The sequence below is a fragment of the Heterodontus francisci genome, chromosome 8 (genome assembly GCF_036365525.1).
Source record: "Heterodontus francisci isolate sHetFra1 chromosome 8, sHetFra1.hap1, whole genome shotgun sequence".
Lineage (NCBI taxonomy): Eukaryota > Metazoa > Chordata > Chondrichthyes > Heterodontiformes > Heterodontidae > Heterodontus > Heterodontus francisci.
Window position 1 is genome coordinate 107,113,536 of NC_090378.1, and position 16,420 is coordinate 107,129,955.

Sequence of the window (16,420 nt, forward strand, 5' to 3'; positions counted from 1 at the left end):
GAAAAAAGCTAATATAATGCCCTTATTCAAAGAGGGAGGGAGACAGAAAGGAGAAAACGACAGACCAGTTAGTTTAACATCTGTCATTGGGAAATTGTTAGAATCCATTATTAAGGAAGTAATAACAGGACATTTAGAAAGTCAAAACACAATCCATCAGAGTCAGCATGGTTTTATGAAGGGTAAATCGTGTTTGACTAATTTGCTAGAGTTCTTCGAAGATGTAACAAGCAAAGTGGATAATGGGGATCCTGTAGATGTAGCATATCTGGACTTCCAGAAGGTATTTGATAAGGTGGCGCACAAAAGGTTAATACACAAGGTAAGTTCACATGGAGTTAGGGGCAATTTAATGGCTTGGATAGAGGATTGGCTAACCAACAGAAACAGAGAGTTGGGATAAATGGGTCTTTTCCTGGTTGGCAAGATGTAACTACTGGGGTGCCACAGGGTTCGGTCCTTGGGCCCCAACTATTTACAGTCTATATTAATGTCTTGGATGCAGGGATAGAAGGTACTATAACCAAATTTGCAGATGACACTAAAATAGGAGTGATTAGTAAGTTTCAATAAAGAAATAAGAAATTTACAAATGGATATGGATAGGTTAGGTGAATGGGCCAAAATTTGGCAGATGGAGTTTAATGTGGATAAGTGTGAGGTTATCCATTTTGGTCTGAAGAATAGAAAGGCAAATTATTCTCTAAATGGAGAGAAACTTCAGAGAGCTTCGGTGCAGAGGGATCTGGGTATCCTCGTGCATGAACCGCAGAAAACTAGTATGCAGGTGCAGCAGGTAATAAGAAAGGCAAATGGAATTTTGGCATTTATTGCTCAAGGAATAGAGTATAAAAGTAGGGAAGTGTTGCTGCAACTGTACAAGGCATTAGTGAGACTGCACCTGGAGTAATGCGTACAGTTTTTGTCCCCTTACTTGAGGAGGGATGTAGTTGCATTAGAGGTAGTTCAGATGAGGTTCACTAGATTGATTCCAGGGATGAGGAGTTTGTCTTCTGAAGAGAGATTGAGTAGTTTAGACCTTTACTCTCTGCAGTTTAGAAGAATGAGAGGAGATCTAATTGAGGTATATAAGATGATTAAAGGGATTGACAAAGTAGATGTAGAGAGGATGTTCCCTCTTGTGGGGCAATCTAGAACGAGAGGTCATAGTTTTAGGATAAGGGGTAGCAGATTTAAAACCGAGATGAGGAGAAATCACTTCTCTCAAAGGGTCGTGAGTCTGTGGAATTCACTACCCCAGAGTGCGGTGGATGCTGGGACATTGAGTAAATTTAAGAAGAAGATAGACAAATTTTTAGTTAGTAAAGGATTGAAGGGTTATGGAGAACTGGCAGGAAAGTGGAGTTGAGGCTGAGATGAGATCAGCCATGATCGTATTAAATGGCGAAGCAGCCTCGAGGGGCTGAATTGCCTACTCCTGCTCCTAGTTCTTATGACCTTTATAACCTTAACTGGCAGTTTGTGTAGTTACCCCACTGAACTGGCAAACTATGTGCTATCATTGTTGCTCCACTGAATGCCAGTTGTGTGAAATAAAACTCGTGTGGCGGGCCAGCAGGAATATAGGTCATTTATCTCATCATGCCTGTTCTGCCATTCCATTAGATCATGGCTGATCTGTATCTTATTCCCTGTACCCAGCTGGGTTCCGTAACCCATCATACCGTTGACTAACGAAAATCTAGCAATCTGTTTTGCAATTTTCAACTGACCTATCCTCAACAGGTTTTGCTGCGGGGGTGGGGGTGTTGGGGGCAGTGGAGAGAGTTCCAGATTCTACTGCACTGACTGAAGAAGTGCTTCCTGACACCACCCCTGAACGGCCTTGATCTAATTTTAAGGCTATGCCCCCTTGTTCTTGACTCTCCCACCAGATGAAATCAACCCCTTTTAATCATCAAAAAACACTTGAGTTAGATCACTTCTTATATTCCCTTGACTATGGAAGATTAAGCCTTGTCCAATACAGCCTGTCCTCATAAATTAACTTTTTTTTGGCCCTCATGATCTGGTGGATCTGCAATCCATACCATCCAAGGCCAGAATATCCTTCCTATTGTGCCGTGCCCAGAACTGAAAACAGTACTACAGATGGAACTTTATATAACCGTAACATAATTTCTACCCCATTGTATTCCAGCCCCTTGAGGTAAGGGGCAACATTCCATTAAACTTATTGATTTTTTTTTTTTTCTTTGTACCTTGCCATTCACTTTTGATTTCTTTACATGGATCTCTAAATCTTACTGCTCCTCCACAGTTTCTAGCTTCTCACGATTTAGAAAATACTCATCTATTTTTCTTGGGATCAAACTTCCCCACGCGAAACTCCATCTGCCATAATTTTACCCACTGATTAAATCTATCTTTGTCTCTTGGCAGCATTATGACCCATCTACACTATTTATTCTGCCACCTAATTTAGTGTTGTCTGTAAACTTGGATCTATGGCTCTCTGTGCTCTCGTCAGTGGTTTTTAAATACAGTGAAAAGCTGAGGCTCTGATCGTTGGGGACACTACTATTTACAGCCTGCCAATTAGCGTACATATCTATTATCCCTTCTCTGTCTCCTACCTCCTGATCAATTTCCTACCCATGTCAACAGATTGCCTCCAATTTTATACACACTAATTTTGTCAAGCTTCTTATGTGGAGCCTTATCAAATTCCATCTAAGTAACAGCAGAGACACCACCTTATCCACCACTTCAGTTATGTCTTCAAAAATTTCAGCTAAGCTCGTAACACTTGACTGCCATTTACAGTTCCATATTGGCTGTCTTGGATCAGTTAATATTGGTTCAAATTCTCAGTCATTCTGTCCCAAGTAACAGTTTCCACTAACTTTCCCACAATAGCTGTTAGCTTAATAAGCTATGATTTCCTGTTTATCTCTCCTGATTTTCTAAAATGATGTTGTGACATTGGCAATTTTACAATCCAAGGGAACAATTCCTGCGTCAAGAATTTTGCAAGATTATGACTCGAGCATGTAGAATTTCCTCATCCTGGAATACGCTGTGGTGGAAACCTGGAGATTTATCGATCTTTACTCACATTTTATCCATTACCGTTTTTTCACTTGTATTAAATTTAGCAAGTTCCTCCCTTGATTTAATTTTCCTTGTATTTCCAATAATTTATCCTTTTCCTCTACAGTGAAGACCGATATCAAGTATTTAACAAGTCTGTCATTTCATGTGCCAATTTGCATAACAAAGAACAACATTGTTTAACATTTTTAATTCATGAAAATGGTAAGTCAGTCAGTCTGCAAAAGCTTTTTTTTACAGCAACAACCAAAACAGGTGGGAAGAACTATTTGTGGTAGTCGAGGATACAAATGGTCTTAAATCTCAGAACTGCCATTTTTGAAATAGTGGAAGGAGATATTAAGGGTTGTACATAGTTTGAATGATGTTCACCCCAACTAATCTATCTCCCTCTGGCTTTCCATGATGTTTACACCCATCAATCTTTTGTCTTCTGTTTCTCCTTCCTGTTTTCCCAGCCTTTTACTTGTCCTAATCCAACTCTCAATAATTCCTATTGATAATTTACTGCTTCATCTGTTTTCTCCCATCATGCTCACCTGCTGAATCTGGCTGTCCCATTTTCCTGACCAGACTCTGTTTTACTCTGGCATTCTTCTCCAGTCTGTTTTTTTTCCCCCAAGTTGACAGCTATGGCTCAAAGGTAACACCCTTGTCTTTGAGCCAGAAGATTGTATGTTAAAGACCCACACTGGAGACTTGAGCTCATATTCTTGGCTGATAGTCTCTGACAGTGCAGTTCTGAACTTTGTCTTTTGGATGAGAAGTTAAATGTATATCTGTTATGCTCTGAGTGTCCCATCGTGCTATTTGATGAAGAACTGGGAAGTTCTGCTGGTGCCCCGACCAATATTTATCCCTGAACCAACATCACTAAACAGAGATTATCTGGTCATTTATGTCATTGCTGTTCGTAGGATCTTACTGTACACATTAGCTGGCTTGCTGCCTTACTTGACAAGTTATTAAACTTAAAAAGTACCTCATTTTTTGTGAAGAACTTTGGGATGTTCTGGGGTTATGAAATGCATTATATAAATGCAAGTTTGTTCATTCTTTCTAAAGCTACCTCAATGGCAGTTCATTTTTGCAATTGCTCTACTTCAGTAATGGACAGTTCAGTTGATAACCATGCTACCTTCTGCGAGAAGCGGAAGGGGAAATGAAGGAACTTCAAGTGACAAAAAGTTGTGTCCGTTGGTACTTGGTTTTGGTCAGCTGGCTGTGTGATGCAGTATGCTGATGGGTTACCACGTGAGAAATAAAATTGGAAAATGCTGGCAGTATATAAAGCATGTCAGTTAGCATCTATGACAAGAAGACAAGTTCATGTTCCCTTTGCAACTTCTTGTCAAAACTGAAAGACTCAAATTGTCATGGATTTCTTAATCAGTCTATTATAGTATGCAGTGGCTTTGGTATTGAAAGGAGAATTTGAATTTACTGTCTCTCTCAAACATGCCAGTACACTTCACATAAAATGAGTTGCTTTGAAATGGTCAGTAAGATAGTGTTATCAAAATGCACATGTGGGTAGCTGTGCTTTGTAAGTGCATAAAATCCCAATAGTATTGTTAATATAATTACTGTAGCTTTTATGTTTTTTTTTTTAAAAAACAGGAAGAGCTGCTCTTCACTTCATCATGTCAGTCTTCCCCAGTTCCACCATGCAGTAATACAAGTGATTGTTCTTCTCCAGTACGACAGTTAAAAGTCAAGACCTCACCTGAGGCAAAACCTGATGAGTTAGCACCAGGTATGAATTCTGCATTTTATTTAAGATTACCTCTGATAAATGTTCAGCATGTTTTTCCATTGCAAGTCAGGCTTTCATTTGAAAGCGACATGTGAATTGGCAACAGTAACTGCAAGGTACTGCTTATCTTTATTTCATTTCATCCATCAAATATGTGTTTAAAAAATAGTATAGGACCCAGATTATCACCTTCTGACAGACCTGGTATGGTTATTGATGTGCTCGAGCTTCATATTGTATTAGATCATTTCAAGAGGAGTTTTGATTAGTCTTTTGTTCAAAAAGAAGCTGATGATTAAGCTAATTTCCTCTTTTGTGTTTCTTGTATTCCTTCCTTCCTTCCTTCTGTATCTGTCCCTGGAATAAACTATCCCTCTATGCACGTAGAAATGCACTTTCAAAATATCCGCTATCTAGCCTTTGGCCCTCGACTTACTGCCGTATTTCTGCAGCTACTGATTTGCTCAACTGCATCTCACCTCCACCTTTGATTCCCTAGTCCCCAATAAAAAGTTCAGTCTCTCTCACCCTGGCCATTCCCCCTGGTTTGGCTGTCCTTTCCGCTCCCTTAAGTCCAAGGGATGCAGACTGGAAGGGATATGGCGGACAACTAGTTTAGCCATCCACTGCCACTTGACCACTTGAAATACTATTGGGTCCTGCTTTTGTCTGTTTAAAAATGCTCACTATTACGAGATCATCTTGGAATGCAAAGATAACGCCTGGTTTCTTTTCTCCATTGCAGACTGTATTCTTAAACCCCTCTCCCCTTTACCCTGTACTCGCACCTCCAACAGTAAGCACAAGGAGCACATGGACGTCTTTGTCACAAAGATCGAGACCATCTGACCAGCTGATCCTATTCCCACTCAACGGCTGATCACCCAATTTTTCCTCTTGGTCCCCATGTTAGTCAATATTGTAAATGGTTCTCTCTCTTCAGGTATTGTCCCTGTCGCCTTTAATTCTGCCAGCATCACCCTTCTCCAAAAAAAAAACCCCAGCCCTTGACCCCACTGCCCTTCCAAATTACCATTCAATCTCCAGCCTCCTTTTCCTCTCCAACATCCTTGAAATGCTTCCTTTTTCTTTTTGACCTGGCTCACAATATCCCGTGTTATCCAAGCTTCCCGAAACTTGCCAAACTTGTCTTTCTTCCTCACAGGAACATGCTGGTCCTGGATTCTAATCAGCTGACGTTTGAAAGACTCACATGTCAGATGTTGATTTACCCTCAAACAGCCGCCCCCAATCTAAATTCTTCAGTTCCTGCCTAATATTGTTATCATTAGCCTTCCCCCAATTTAGCACCTTCACCCGAGGACTACTCTTATCCTTATCCACAAGTACCTTAAAACTTACGGAATTATGGTCACTGCTCCCGAAATGCTCCCCTACTGAAACTCCGACCACCTGGCCGGGCTCATTCCCCAATACCAGGTCCAGTACAGCCCCATCCAGAGTTGGACTATCTATGTATTGTTTCAAGAAGCCCTCCTGGATGCACCTTACAAATTCTGCCCCATCCAAGCCCCTAGCACTAAGTGAGTCCCAGTCAATGTAGGGGAAGTTAAAATCACCCACCACTGCAACCGTTACCTTTTACATCTTTCCAAAATCTGTCTACATATCTGCTCCTCTACCTCCCGCTGGCTGTTGGGAGGCCTGTAGTAAACCCCCAACATCGTGACTGCACCCTTCCTATTCCTGAGCTCCACCCATATTGCCTCACTGCACAACCCCTCCGAGGTGTCCTCCCGCAGTACAGCTGTGATTTTCTCCTTAGCAAGTAATGCAACTCCCCCACCCCTTTTACATCCCCCTCTATCTCGCCTGAAGCTTCTAAATCCTGGAACATTTAGCTGCCAATCCTGTCCTTCCTTCAACCAAGTCTCTAACAGCAACAACATCATAGTTCCAAGTACTAATTCAAGCTCTAAGTTGATCTGCCTTACCTGTTATACTTCTCGCATTGAAACAAATGCACTTCAGACCACCAGTCCAGCTGTGCTCCACAACATCTCCCTGCCTGCTCTTCCTCTTAGTCCTACTGGCCTTATTTACTAGTTCCCCCTCATTTATTTCACTTGCTGTCCTTCTGCTCTGGTTCCCACCCCCCTGCCACACTAGTTTAAACCCTCCTGAATGACGCTAGCAAACCTCGCAGCCAGGATATTTGTGCCCCTCCAGTTTAGATGCAACCCGTCCTTCTTGTTCAGGTCCCGTCTGTCCCTGAAGAGATCCCAATGATCCAGATATCTGAAACCCTCCCTTCTACACCAGCTGTTCAGCCACATGTTTAGCTGCACTATCCTCCTGTTTCTAGCCTCACTGGCACGTGGCACAGGGAGTAATCCAGAGATTACAACCCTAGAGGTCCTGTCTTTTAACTTTCTACTGAACTCCCTAAACTCCCCCTGCAGGACCTCGTCACTCTTCTTGCCTATGTCATTGGTACCGATGTGTACCACAACCTTTGGCTGTTCACCCTCCCCCTTCAGAATGCCCCCTGTCCGTTCAGAGACATCCTTGACCCTGGCACCAGGGAGGCAATATACCTTCCTGGAGTCTCTTTCATGTCCACGGAAGCGCCTATCTGTGCCCTTGACTATAGAGTCCCCTATAACTATTGCTCTTCTGCGCTTTGCCCCTCCCTGCTGAACAACAGAGCCAGCCGTGGTGCCGCTGCTCTGGCTGCTGCTGTTTTCCCCTGATAGGCCATCCCCCCCAACAGTATCCAAAACAGTATACTTATTAGGGAGGGGGATAGCCACAGGGGATTCCTGCACTGACTGCCTGCCCCTTCTAGTGGTCACCCATCTATCTGCCTGCACCTTGGGTGTAACCACTTCTCTAAAACTCCTGTCTATGACACTTTTTGCCACCTGCATGCTCCGAAGTGCATCCAGTTGCCGCTCCAACCGATCCATGCGGTCTGTGAGGAGCTGCAACTGGGTACACTTCCTGCAGATGTAGTCATCCGGAACGCTGGAAGAGTCATGGACCTCCCACAGGTGAAGCACTTCACCCCTCTAACTGACATTTCTAGCACTAATTAATAAATTAATTTAAAATAAATAAATAAATACTTATTAAATCCTTACTAAATTGTTATAATTAACTATTAGAAGCAGCAGCGAGAGCGCTCTGTTCTGTTCTGTGGACCTACTTGATCAGCAAAAATTGAAGTGTGACGTCACAGGAGAGCTGGTAAGCGATTGGTGGGTATTTCTTCCATTTGAGCGGTGAGAGCGCGAGCCAGGGGGCAGCCGGGAAGGTATGTTGAGCTATAAAGTACTTACCTCGTGATTCGGCGGACACGGAGACTGCTGGGTAAGTGAACTTATATATTCGGGCAGTGGCTAAACCCGAAACACAACACGTGTAGTGTCTCCCACCCATCCTCCTCCTCCTCTAACCAAAAAAAAAAAGAACTCTTGTGTGGAGGGTTTGGTAAGGTTTTCCTTTTTTAAAAAATCTCTTCTGTCAATTTAGTGCGGAGGGGCTGGAAGCTAGGGCAGTTGCATGCTCCTCTTGCAGGATGTGGGAGGTGAGGGTCACCACTTGTGTCCCTGCTGACTTCACCTGTGAGAAGTGCACCCAACTGCAGCTCCTCACAGACCACGTTAGGAAGCTGGAGCTGGATGAGCTTCGGATCATTCAGGAGGCTGAGGGGGTGATAGAGAGCAGTTATAGGGAGGTAGTGACACCTAAGTTACAGGATAAAGGTAGCTGGGTGACCGTCAGGGGAGGGAAAGGGAATAGGCGCACAGTACTGGGATCCCCTGTGGCCGTTCCCCTCAATAATAAGTATACCGTTTTGGATACAGTTGGGGGGGGGGACCTACCAGGGGAAAGCCACAGTGGCCAGGTCTCTGGCACTGAGCCTGGCTCTGTGGCTCAGAAGGGAAGGGGGGAGAATAGGAGAGCGATGGTGATAGGAGATTCAATGGTTAGAGGAACAGACCGGAGATTCTGTGGTCACTAACGAGACTCCCGGATGGTATGTTGCCTCCCGGGTGTCAGGGTCAGGGATGTCTCGGATCGAGTCGACAGGATTCTTGAGGGGGAGGGGGAGCAGCCAGAAGTCGTGGTACACATCGGTACCAATGACATAGCTAGGAAAAGGGATGAGGACCTGAAAAGCGAATATAGGGAGTTAGGTTGGAAGCTGAAAGGCAGGACAAGCAGGATAGTAATCTCAGGATTGATACCGGTGCCACGTGCTAGTGAGGCTCGGAACAGAGCGAGTGCAGCTGAACACGTGGCGACAAAGCTGGTGTAGGAGGGAGGGCTTCAGATATGTGGATCATTGGGATACCTTCTGGGGAATGTGGGACCTGTACAAGAAGGATGGGTTGCATCTGAACTGGAGGGGCACCAATATCCTGGGCGGGAGGTTTGCTAGAGCTCTTCGGGAGGGTTTAAACTAGTTTGGCAGGGGGATGGGAACCGGAGCTACGGATCAGTGGATGGGGTAGCTGTTGAACAGGCAGATACAGAGTGCAGAGAGTCTGTGAGGAAGGTTAGACGGTTGACAGGGCAAATTTGCAGCCAGTATGATGGGTTGAAGTGTGTCTATTTTAACGCAAGAAGTGTCAGGAATAAGGGTGATGAACTTAGAGCATGGATCAGTACTTGGAGCTACGATGTTGTGGCCATTACGGAGACGTGGATATCACAGGGGCAGGAATGGATGTTGGATGTTCCGGGGTTTAGATGTTTCAAAAGGAATAGGGAGGGAGGTAATAGAGGTGAGGGAGTGGCATTGCTAATCAGGGATAGTATCACAGCTGCAGAAAGGGAGGTCGTCGAGGAGGGTTTGTCTACTGAGTCATTATGGGTGGAAGTCAGAAACAGGAAAGGAGCAGTCACTTTGTTGGGAGTTTTCTATAGACCCCCCAATAGCAGCAGAGACACGGAGGAACAGATTGGGAGGCAGATTTTGGAAAGGTGCAGAAGTAACAGGGTTGTGGTCATGGGTGACTTCAACTTCCCGAATATTGATTTGGAACCTCCTTAGTGCAAATAGTTTGGATGGAGCAGTTTTTGTCAGGTGTGTCCAGGAAGGTTTCCTGACTCAATATGTAGATAGGCCGACTAGAGGGGAGGCTATGTTGGATTTGGTGCTTGGCAACGAACCAGGCCAGGTGGCAGATCTCTCGGTGGGAGAGCATTTCAGTGATCGTGATCACAACTCCCTGACCTTTACTATAGTCATGGAGAGGGATGGGAATATTTAATTGGGGGAGGGGGAATTACAATGCTATTCGGCAGGAACTGGGGAGCATAAATTGGGAACAGATGTTCTCAGGGGAATGCACAACAGAAATGTGGAGGTTGTTTAGGGAGCACTTGCTGCGACTGCTGGATAGGTTTGTCCCGATGAGGCAGGGAAGGGATGGTAGGGTGAAGGAACCTTGGATGACAAGAGATGTGGAACAGCTAGTCAAGAGGAAGAAGGAAGCTTACTTAAGGTTGAGGAAGCAAGGATCAGACAGGGCTCTAGAGGGTTACAAGGTAGCCAGGAAGGAACTGAAGAATGGACTTAGGAGAGCTAGAAGGGGACATGAAAAAGTCTTGGCGGGTAGGATTAAGGAAAATCCCAAGGCGTTCTACACTTATGTGAGGAACAAGAGGATGGCCAGAGTGAGGGTAGGGCTGATCAGGGATAGTGGAGGGAACTTGTGCCTGGAGTCTGAGGAGGTAGGGGAGGTCCTTAATGAATACTTTGCTTCAGTATTCACTAGTGAGAGGGATCTTGTCGTTTGTGAGGACAGCGTGAAACAGGCTGATATGCTCGAACAAGTTGATGTTAAGAAGGAGGATGTGCTGGAAATTTTGAAAGACATGAGGATCGATAAGTCCCCGGGGCCAGACGGGATATACCCAAGGTTATTACGGGAAGCGAGGGAAGAGATTGCCACGCCTTTGGCGATGATCTTTGCATCCTCACTGTTCACTGGAGTAGTACCAGATGATTGGAGGGTGGCAAATGTTATTCCCTTGTTCAAGAAAGGGAATAGGGATAACCCTGGGAATGACAGACCAGTCAGTCTTACGTCAGTGGTGGGCAAATTATTGGAGAGGATTCTGAGAGACAGGATTTATGATTATTTGGAAAAAGCATAGTTTGATTAGAGATAGTCAGCATGGCTTTGTGAGGGGCAGGTCAAGCCTCACAAGCCTTATTGAATTCTTTGAAGATGTGACAAAACACATTGATGAAGGAAGAGCAGTGGATGTGGTGTATATGGATTTTAGCAAGGCGTTTGATAAGGTTCCCCATGGTAGGCTCATTCAGAAAGTAAGGAGGCATGGGATACAGGGAAATTTAGCTGTCTGGATACAGAATTGGCTGGCCCATAGAAGACAGAGGGTGGTAGTAGATGGAAAGTATTCAGCCTGGAGCTCGGTGACCAGTGGTGTTCTGCAGGGATCTGTTCTGGGACCTCTTCTTTGTGATTTTTATAAATGACTTGGATGAGGAAGTGGAAGGCTGGGTTAGCAAGTTTGCCGATGACAGGAAGGTTGCTGGAGTTGTGGATAGTGTGGAAGGCTGTTGTAGGTTGCAATGGGACATTGACAGGATGCAGAGCTGGGCTGAGAAGTGGCAGATGGAGTTCAACCTGGAAAAGTGTGAAGTGATTCATTTTGGAAGGTCGAATTTGAATGCAGAATGCAGGCTTGAAGACAGGATTCTTGGCAGTGTGGAGGAACAGAGGGATCTTGGGGTCCATGTCCATAGATCGCTCAAAGTTGCCACCCAAGTTGATAGGGTTGTTAAGAAGGCGTATGGTGTGTTGGCTTTCATTAACAGGGGGATTGAGTTTAAGAGCCGCGAGGTTATGCTGCAGCTCTATAAAGCCCTGGTTAGACCACACTTGGAATATTGTGTTCAGTTCTGGTCGCCTCATTATAGGAAGGATGTGGAAGCTTTAGAGAGGGTGCAGAGGAGATTTACCAGGATGCTGCCTGGACTGGAGGGCATGTCTTATTGAAAAAAGATTGAGGGAGCTAGGGCTTTTCTCATTGGAGCGAAGAAGGATGAGAGGTGACTTGATAGAGGGGTACAAGATGATGAGAGGCATAGATAGAGTGGATAGCCAGAGACTTTTTCCCAGGGCGGAAAGAACTATCACCAGGGGGCGTAATTTTAAGGTGATTGGAGGAAGGTTTCGGGGAGATGTCAGAGGTAGGTTCTTTACACAGAGAGTGGTGGGTGCGTGGAATGCGCTGCCAGCGGTGGGAGTAGAAGCAGATACATTAGGGACATTTAAGCGACTCTTGGATAGGTACATGGATGATAGTAGACTGAAGGGTATATCGGTAGTCTGATCTTAGAGTAGGTTAAAGGGTCAGCACAACATCGTGGGCCGAAGGGCCTGTACTGTGCTGTACTGTTCTATGAACACGTTGTCGCCTTCCAAATACATTCCCATCTTTCCCAGAACTTTATGTTTGAATCCATGAAATCAGGTTTCTTCCCCTGCCACCGTACTGAAATAGCTCTTGCCAAAGACACAAGTGACATCCTGTGTGACTGTGACAAAGGTAACTTTCCCTCTTCGTCCTTCTTGACCTGTCTGCAGCCTTCGACACGGTTGACCACACCATCCCTATCCAATGCCTCTCAACTGTTGTCCAGCTGAGTGGTCCTGCTCTCACCTGGTCATCTTCCCTGGTCGGGAACTCATTTCTGCTCCCTTGTGTTCAAGGGACACGGACTTGAACTTTTATGGCAGACAGTTGGTTTTGCCATTCATTGCTAGACCACATAAAGCACTATAAGATTCTGTTTTCATCTTCCAAAGCTGTTCACTATTCCCATATCATCATGGATAACCCCTGACTTCTATTCTTCATTACAAACAATCTTCTGAAACCTCTCTTCTCCTGTCTCCTGCATCTTCAACAAGTGTGAGGAGCTCATGGACAACTGTGTCATGAAGATTGAGACCATTCAGTCAGCTGTCTCTGCCACTTCCATTCCCCATCCTACGCTACCTGCCACTGTAGCCCTGAAGCCACATATTACTCTAGTTTCTCTCCTGTTTTTCCCATCTCTCTCTCTCAAAGGTGACGTCCACCTCCTGTTCTCCAACCCTATACCCACTAAATCACTGACCACCCAATTTCCCTTCTTGGTACCCATATCAGCTGATATTTTTAATGGTTCCCTCACCTGAAGTACTGTTTCCCCCTCCCTTTTATCTTCTGTCAGCACCCCTCCCCTCCACAAATCCACTTTTTTTCCTCTCTGTCCTGGCAAACGACTACCACCCTCCCTTTCTCCAATCCTTGAACGTGTTGCCATCTCCCAAGCCCCTACCTATCTTTCCTGCAACTCCATATTTGAATCCTTCCACTCAAGCTTCTGCCTTGCCATAGTATTGAAATGACCCTTAAAGTTCCGAATTACATCTTATGTGACTGTGACCATGGTACACTATCCCTCCTCATCTCTCTTGATTTGCTTTCAATCTTTGATAAAGTTGACCACACCATCCTCCTCCAGTGACTCCTCTGTTGTTGAACTCGATGGGACTGCCTTCACCTGGTTCCATTCTGATCTATCCAGTTGTAACTAGTGAATCACCTGCAAAGATTTCTATTTCAGCCCCTGCACCATTAACCGTGGTGTTCCCCAAGGATCTATCCTTGGCCCCCTCCTATTTTTCATCTGCCTGCAGCTCCTCAGTGACATCATCTGAAAACACAATGCCAGGTCCCTCGCTCATAACACCCAGCTCTACCTCACTCCACCTTTCTCGATCCTTCCACGGTCTCTGATTTGTCACCTTGTTTGTCTGGTACTGGATAAGCAGAAATTTCCTCCAATTAAATATTGGGCAGAACAAAGCCATTGCCTTTGGTCCGCGCCACACACTCCGTTCCCTCGCTACCGACTCCATCCCTCTCACTGGCAACTCTCCGAGCAAGACTGTTCGTAACCTTGGTGTATGTACTTGTCCCCAAAATGAGTTTCAGACCACGTATTCCATCACCAAGACTGCCTACGTCCACATCTGTAACCACCCCTGCTTTCGCCCCTTCCTCGGCTCATCTGCTGAAACCTTCATCAATGCCTTTGTTGTCTCTAGACTTGTCCATTGCAACACTGTCCTGGGTGGCCTCCCATCTTGCACTCTGCATTAATTTGAGCTCACCAAAACTCTGCCTGCATCTTAGCTCGCACCAAGTCCTATCCAGCCATTACGCCTGTGCTCTCTGACCTACGTTGGCTCCCTGTCCAGCAACGTCTTGATTTTAAAATTCTCATCGTTGTTTTCCAATTCCTCCATAATCTCACCCATCCCTAACCTCCTCCAGCCCTACAATCCTCTGCATTCCTCCAATTTTTGGCCTTTGTGCATTCAGATTTTCATTGTTTCACCTTTGGCAGCTATGCCTTCAACTGTCTAATCCCTGAGCTCTGGAATACCTTCCCTAAACCTTTCTGCATCTCTCTCCTTCTTAAGATACTCCTTTTATAACCTACCTCTGTGACCAAGCTTTTGGTCATCTGCCCTAATATTGCCTTATGTTGCTCGGTCTCACAATGTTTGAGCATCTTGCAATCCATAAGGAGAAGGAACATTTGTGCTTTGCCAATGCATCAACATAGAAAAATGCTCTGGTTTATCAGTGGGATTAGGGGAAAAATGTATGCTTCAGGTCTCCAAATACCTTGGATGGAATAGATGGCAGTTTTACTGAGCACCAGTTTATTTTTATTTGATGTTGTTGTGAAGTAATGTATGGTATAGTGATAGAAATGTTGACATTTGAGTTAGAATGTGCGATATTGCAATTGTCAACCTAAAATTTGTTTGGAGTATATTAAATTAACAAACTCAATTTATAATGTCTTAACTTAAAAACTCAGTTTACTCTTCCTTCTATCTTGTTAGTTCTTGGGATATTTACAGCTGGTTTTACTTAAGGAGGGAACGTTATCAAGGTGTTTTGGGCAGCTGGAAGAGAGGAAGCTGACAGAGTCTAATTGGCCTTAGCTTCTTTATCAATGACCTTCCCTTCATCAGTAACAGGAGTTATGAAGCAGCCCACGCTCGCCAGCAGGAAGACTGGGATAACTGAGGTCTAGCTGACGAGTAGCAGTTAACATTTGTGTAACATGTGTACCAGATCATGATTTTAAAATGAGAAAGTCCAGCCATCTCCCCATGCTGGTTGACAGTAACACTGTCGCTCACTCCCACACCATCAACATCTTTCGCGCCACCATTCACCAGAAGCTGGACTCAACAGCCATCTCTGTCAACAGTGTGACTACTAGGGAAGCGTAGAGACCGGCTACTCTGTAATGCATAACTCATCTCTTGATCCTTCAGTGCCTTCCACCATCTGAGGTTCAGGTCAGAAATATGATGGAATTCTCACCACTTGCCTAGGGCACAGCCTCTACAACATAAGGAACTTGAAACCAATTAGGACAGAGTAGTTTGATGCCCCTGTCACTGGAGTTAATATCCCCCACCCTCCACCACAAATGCAGCATGAAGGTGCTACAGGAAGCACTGCCACAACTTCATTTATTCATTCGTGGTACATGGGCATCTCTGGCTAGGCCAGCATTTATTGCCCATCCCTAATTGCTCTTGAACTGAGTGGCTTCTGACGCCATTTCAGTGGGCATTTCAAAGTCGACCACATTGCTGTGGGCTGGAGTCACATGTAGGCCAGACTGGGTAAGGACAGCAGATTTCCTTCCCTAACGGACATGGATGAACCCGATGGGGTTTTTTTTAACAACAATCGACTATGATTTCATTTTTAATTCCAGATTTATTAACTGAATTCAAATTTCACCACCTGCAGTGGTGGACTAATAATCTCTAACAGTGAGATGGGCAAAGAGTAACCATGTCAAGGGAACGCTATCACCTTCAAATTGCAGACCATCCTGATGGGGGCATACATGCTGTTACTTCATCATTGTTAGGTTAACTTCCTGGAATTGCCTACTGAAAACTTCTACAAAGGCATATCGGCCCAAGGACCGCAGCCATTGAAGAAGGTGGCCTACTCCCTTCAAGGCAACTATGAATTGGCAACACTTCCCCCTCCCCACCCCCCTCACTTGCTTAAAACCTAATTATTTTCCCACCTTTTCCAGTTCTAATGAAGGGTCACAGACCTGAAACGTTAACTCTGCTTCTCTCTCCACAGATGCTGCCTGACTTGCTGTGTATTTCCAGCACTTTCTGTTTTTATTTCAGATTTCCAGCATCTGCAGTATTTTTTTATTATGGCAATAGATGTAACCTTGCATGCACCCGCTCCCTCTCTTTTTATATAAAAAAAAAACTGGCACAGAATTGAGGGAGGCTGTTTGGAAGAGAAGTACAGCAAGACTGAGGGGATTTGGAAGCGGAATCCTTTGTTTAACATGCGAGGGCAGAAGATTCTGCAAAAGGGAAAGTACATGTGAACTGGATGAGAGTTGGAACAGCAAATACTTGTGAGCTGGAGGTGCTTGTAGAGGAAGGGCAGAGCAAGCCCACTTTGGGATCTTTTGCAGCAGGGCCAGGAAATTTATGTTCATGAGTTGGGGCATGGGAATTC

The 16,420-nt window shown here is 44.8% G+C and overlaps 1 protein-coding gene across 2 annotated transcripts in view; it reads left to right on the forward strand.

Annotated features, from left to right (window-relative positions):
- atf6 (activating transcription factor 6) overlaps positions 1 to 16,420 on the forward strand; it is a 516,610-nt gene that overhangs the window by 30,040 nt on the left and 470,150 nt on the right. For both annotated transcript variants that reach the window (XM_068037874.1, XM_068037875.1), the window contains exon 5: positions 4,696 to 4,831. In XM_068037874.1, coding sequence (XP_067893975.1) covers positions 4,696 to 4,831 — 136 coding nt within the window. The remainder of the gene's footprint in view (positions 1 to 4,695; positions 4,832 to 16,420) is intronic.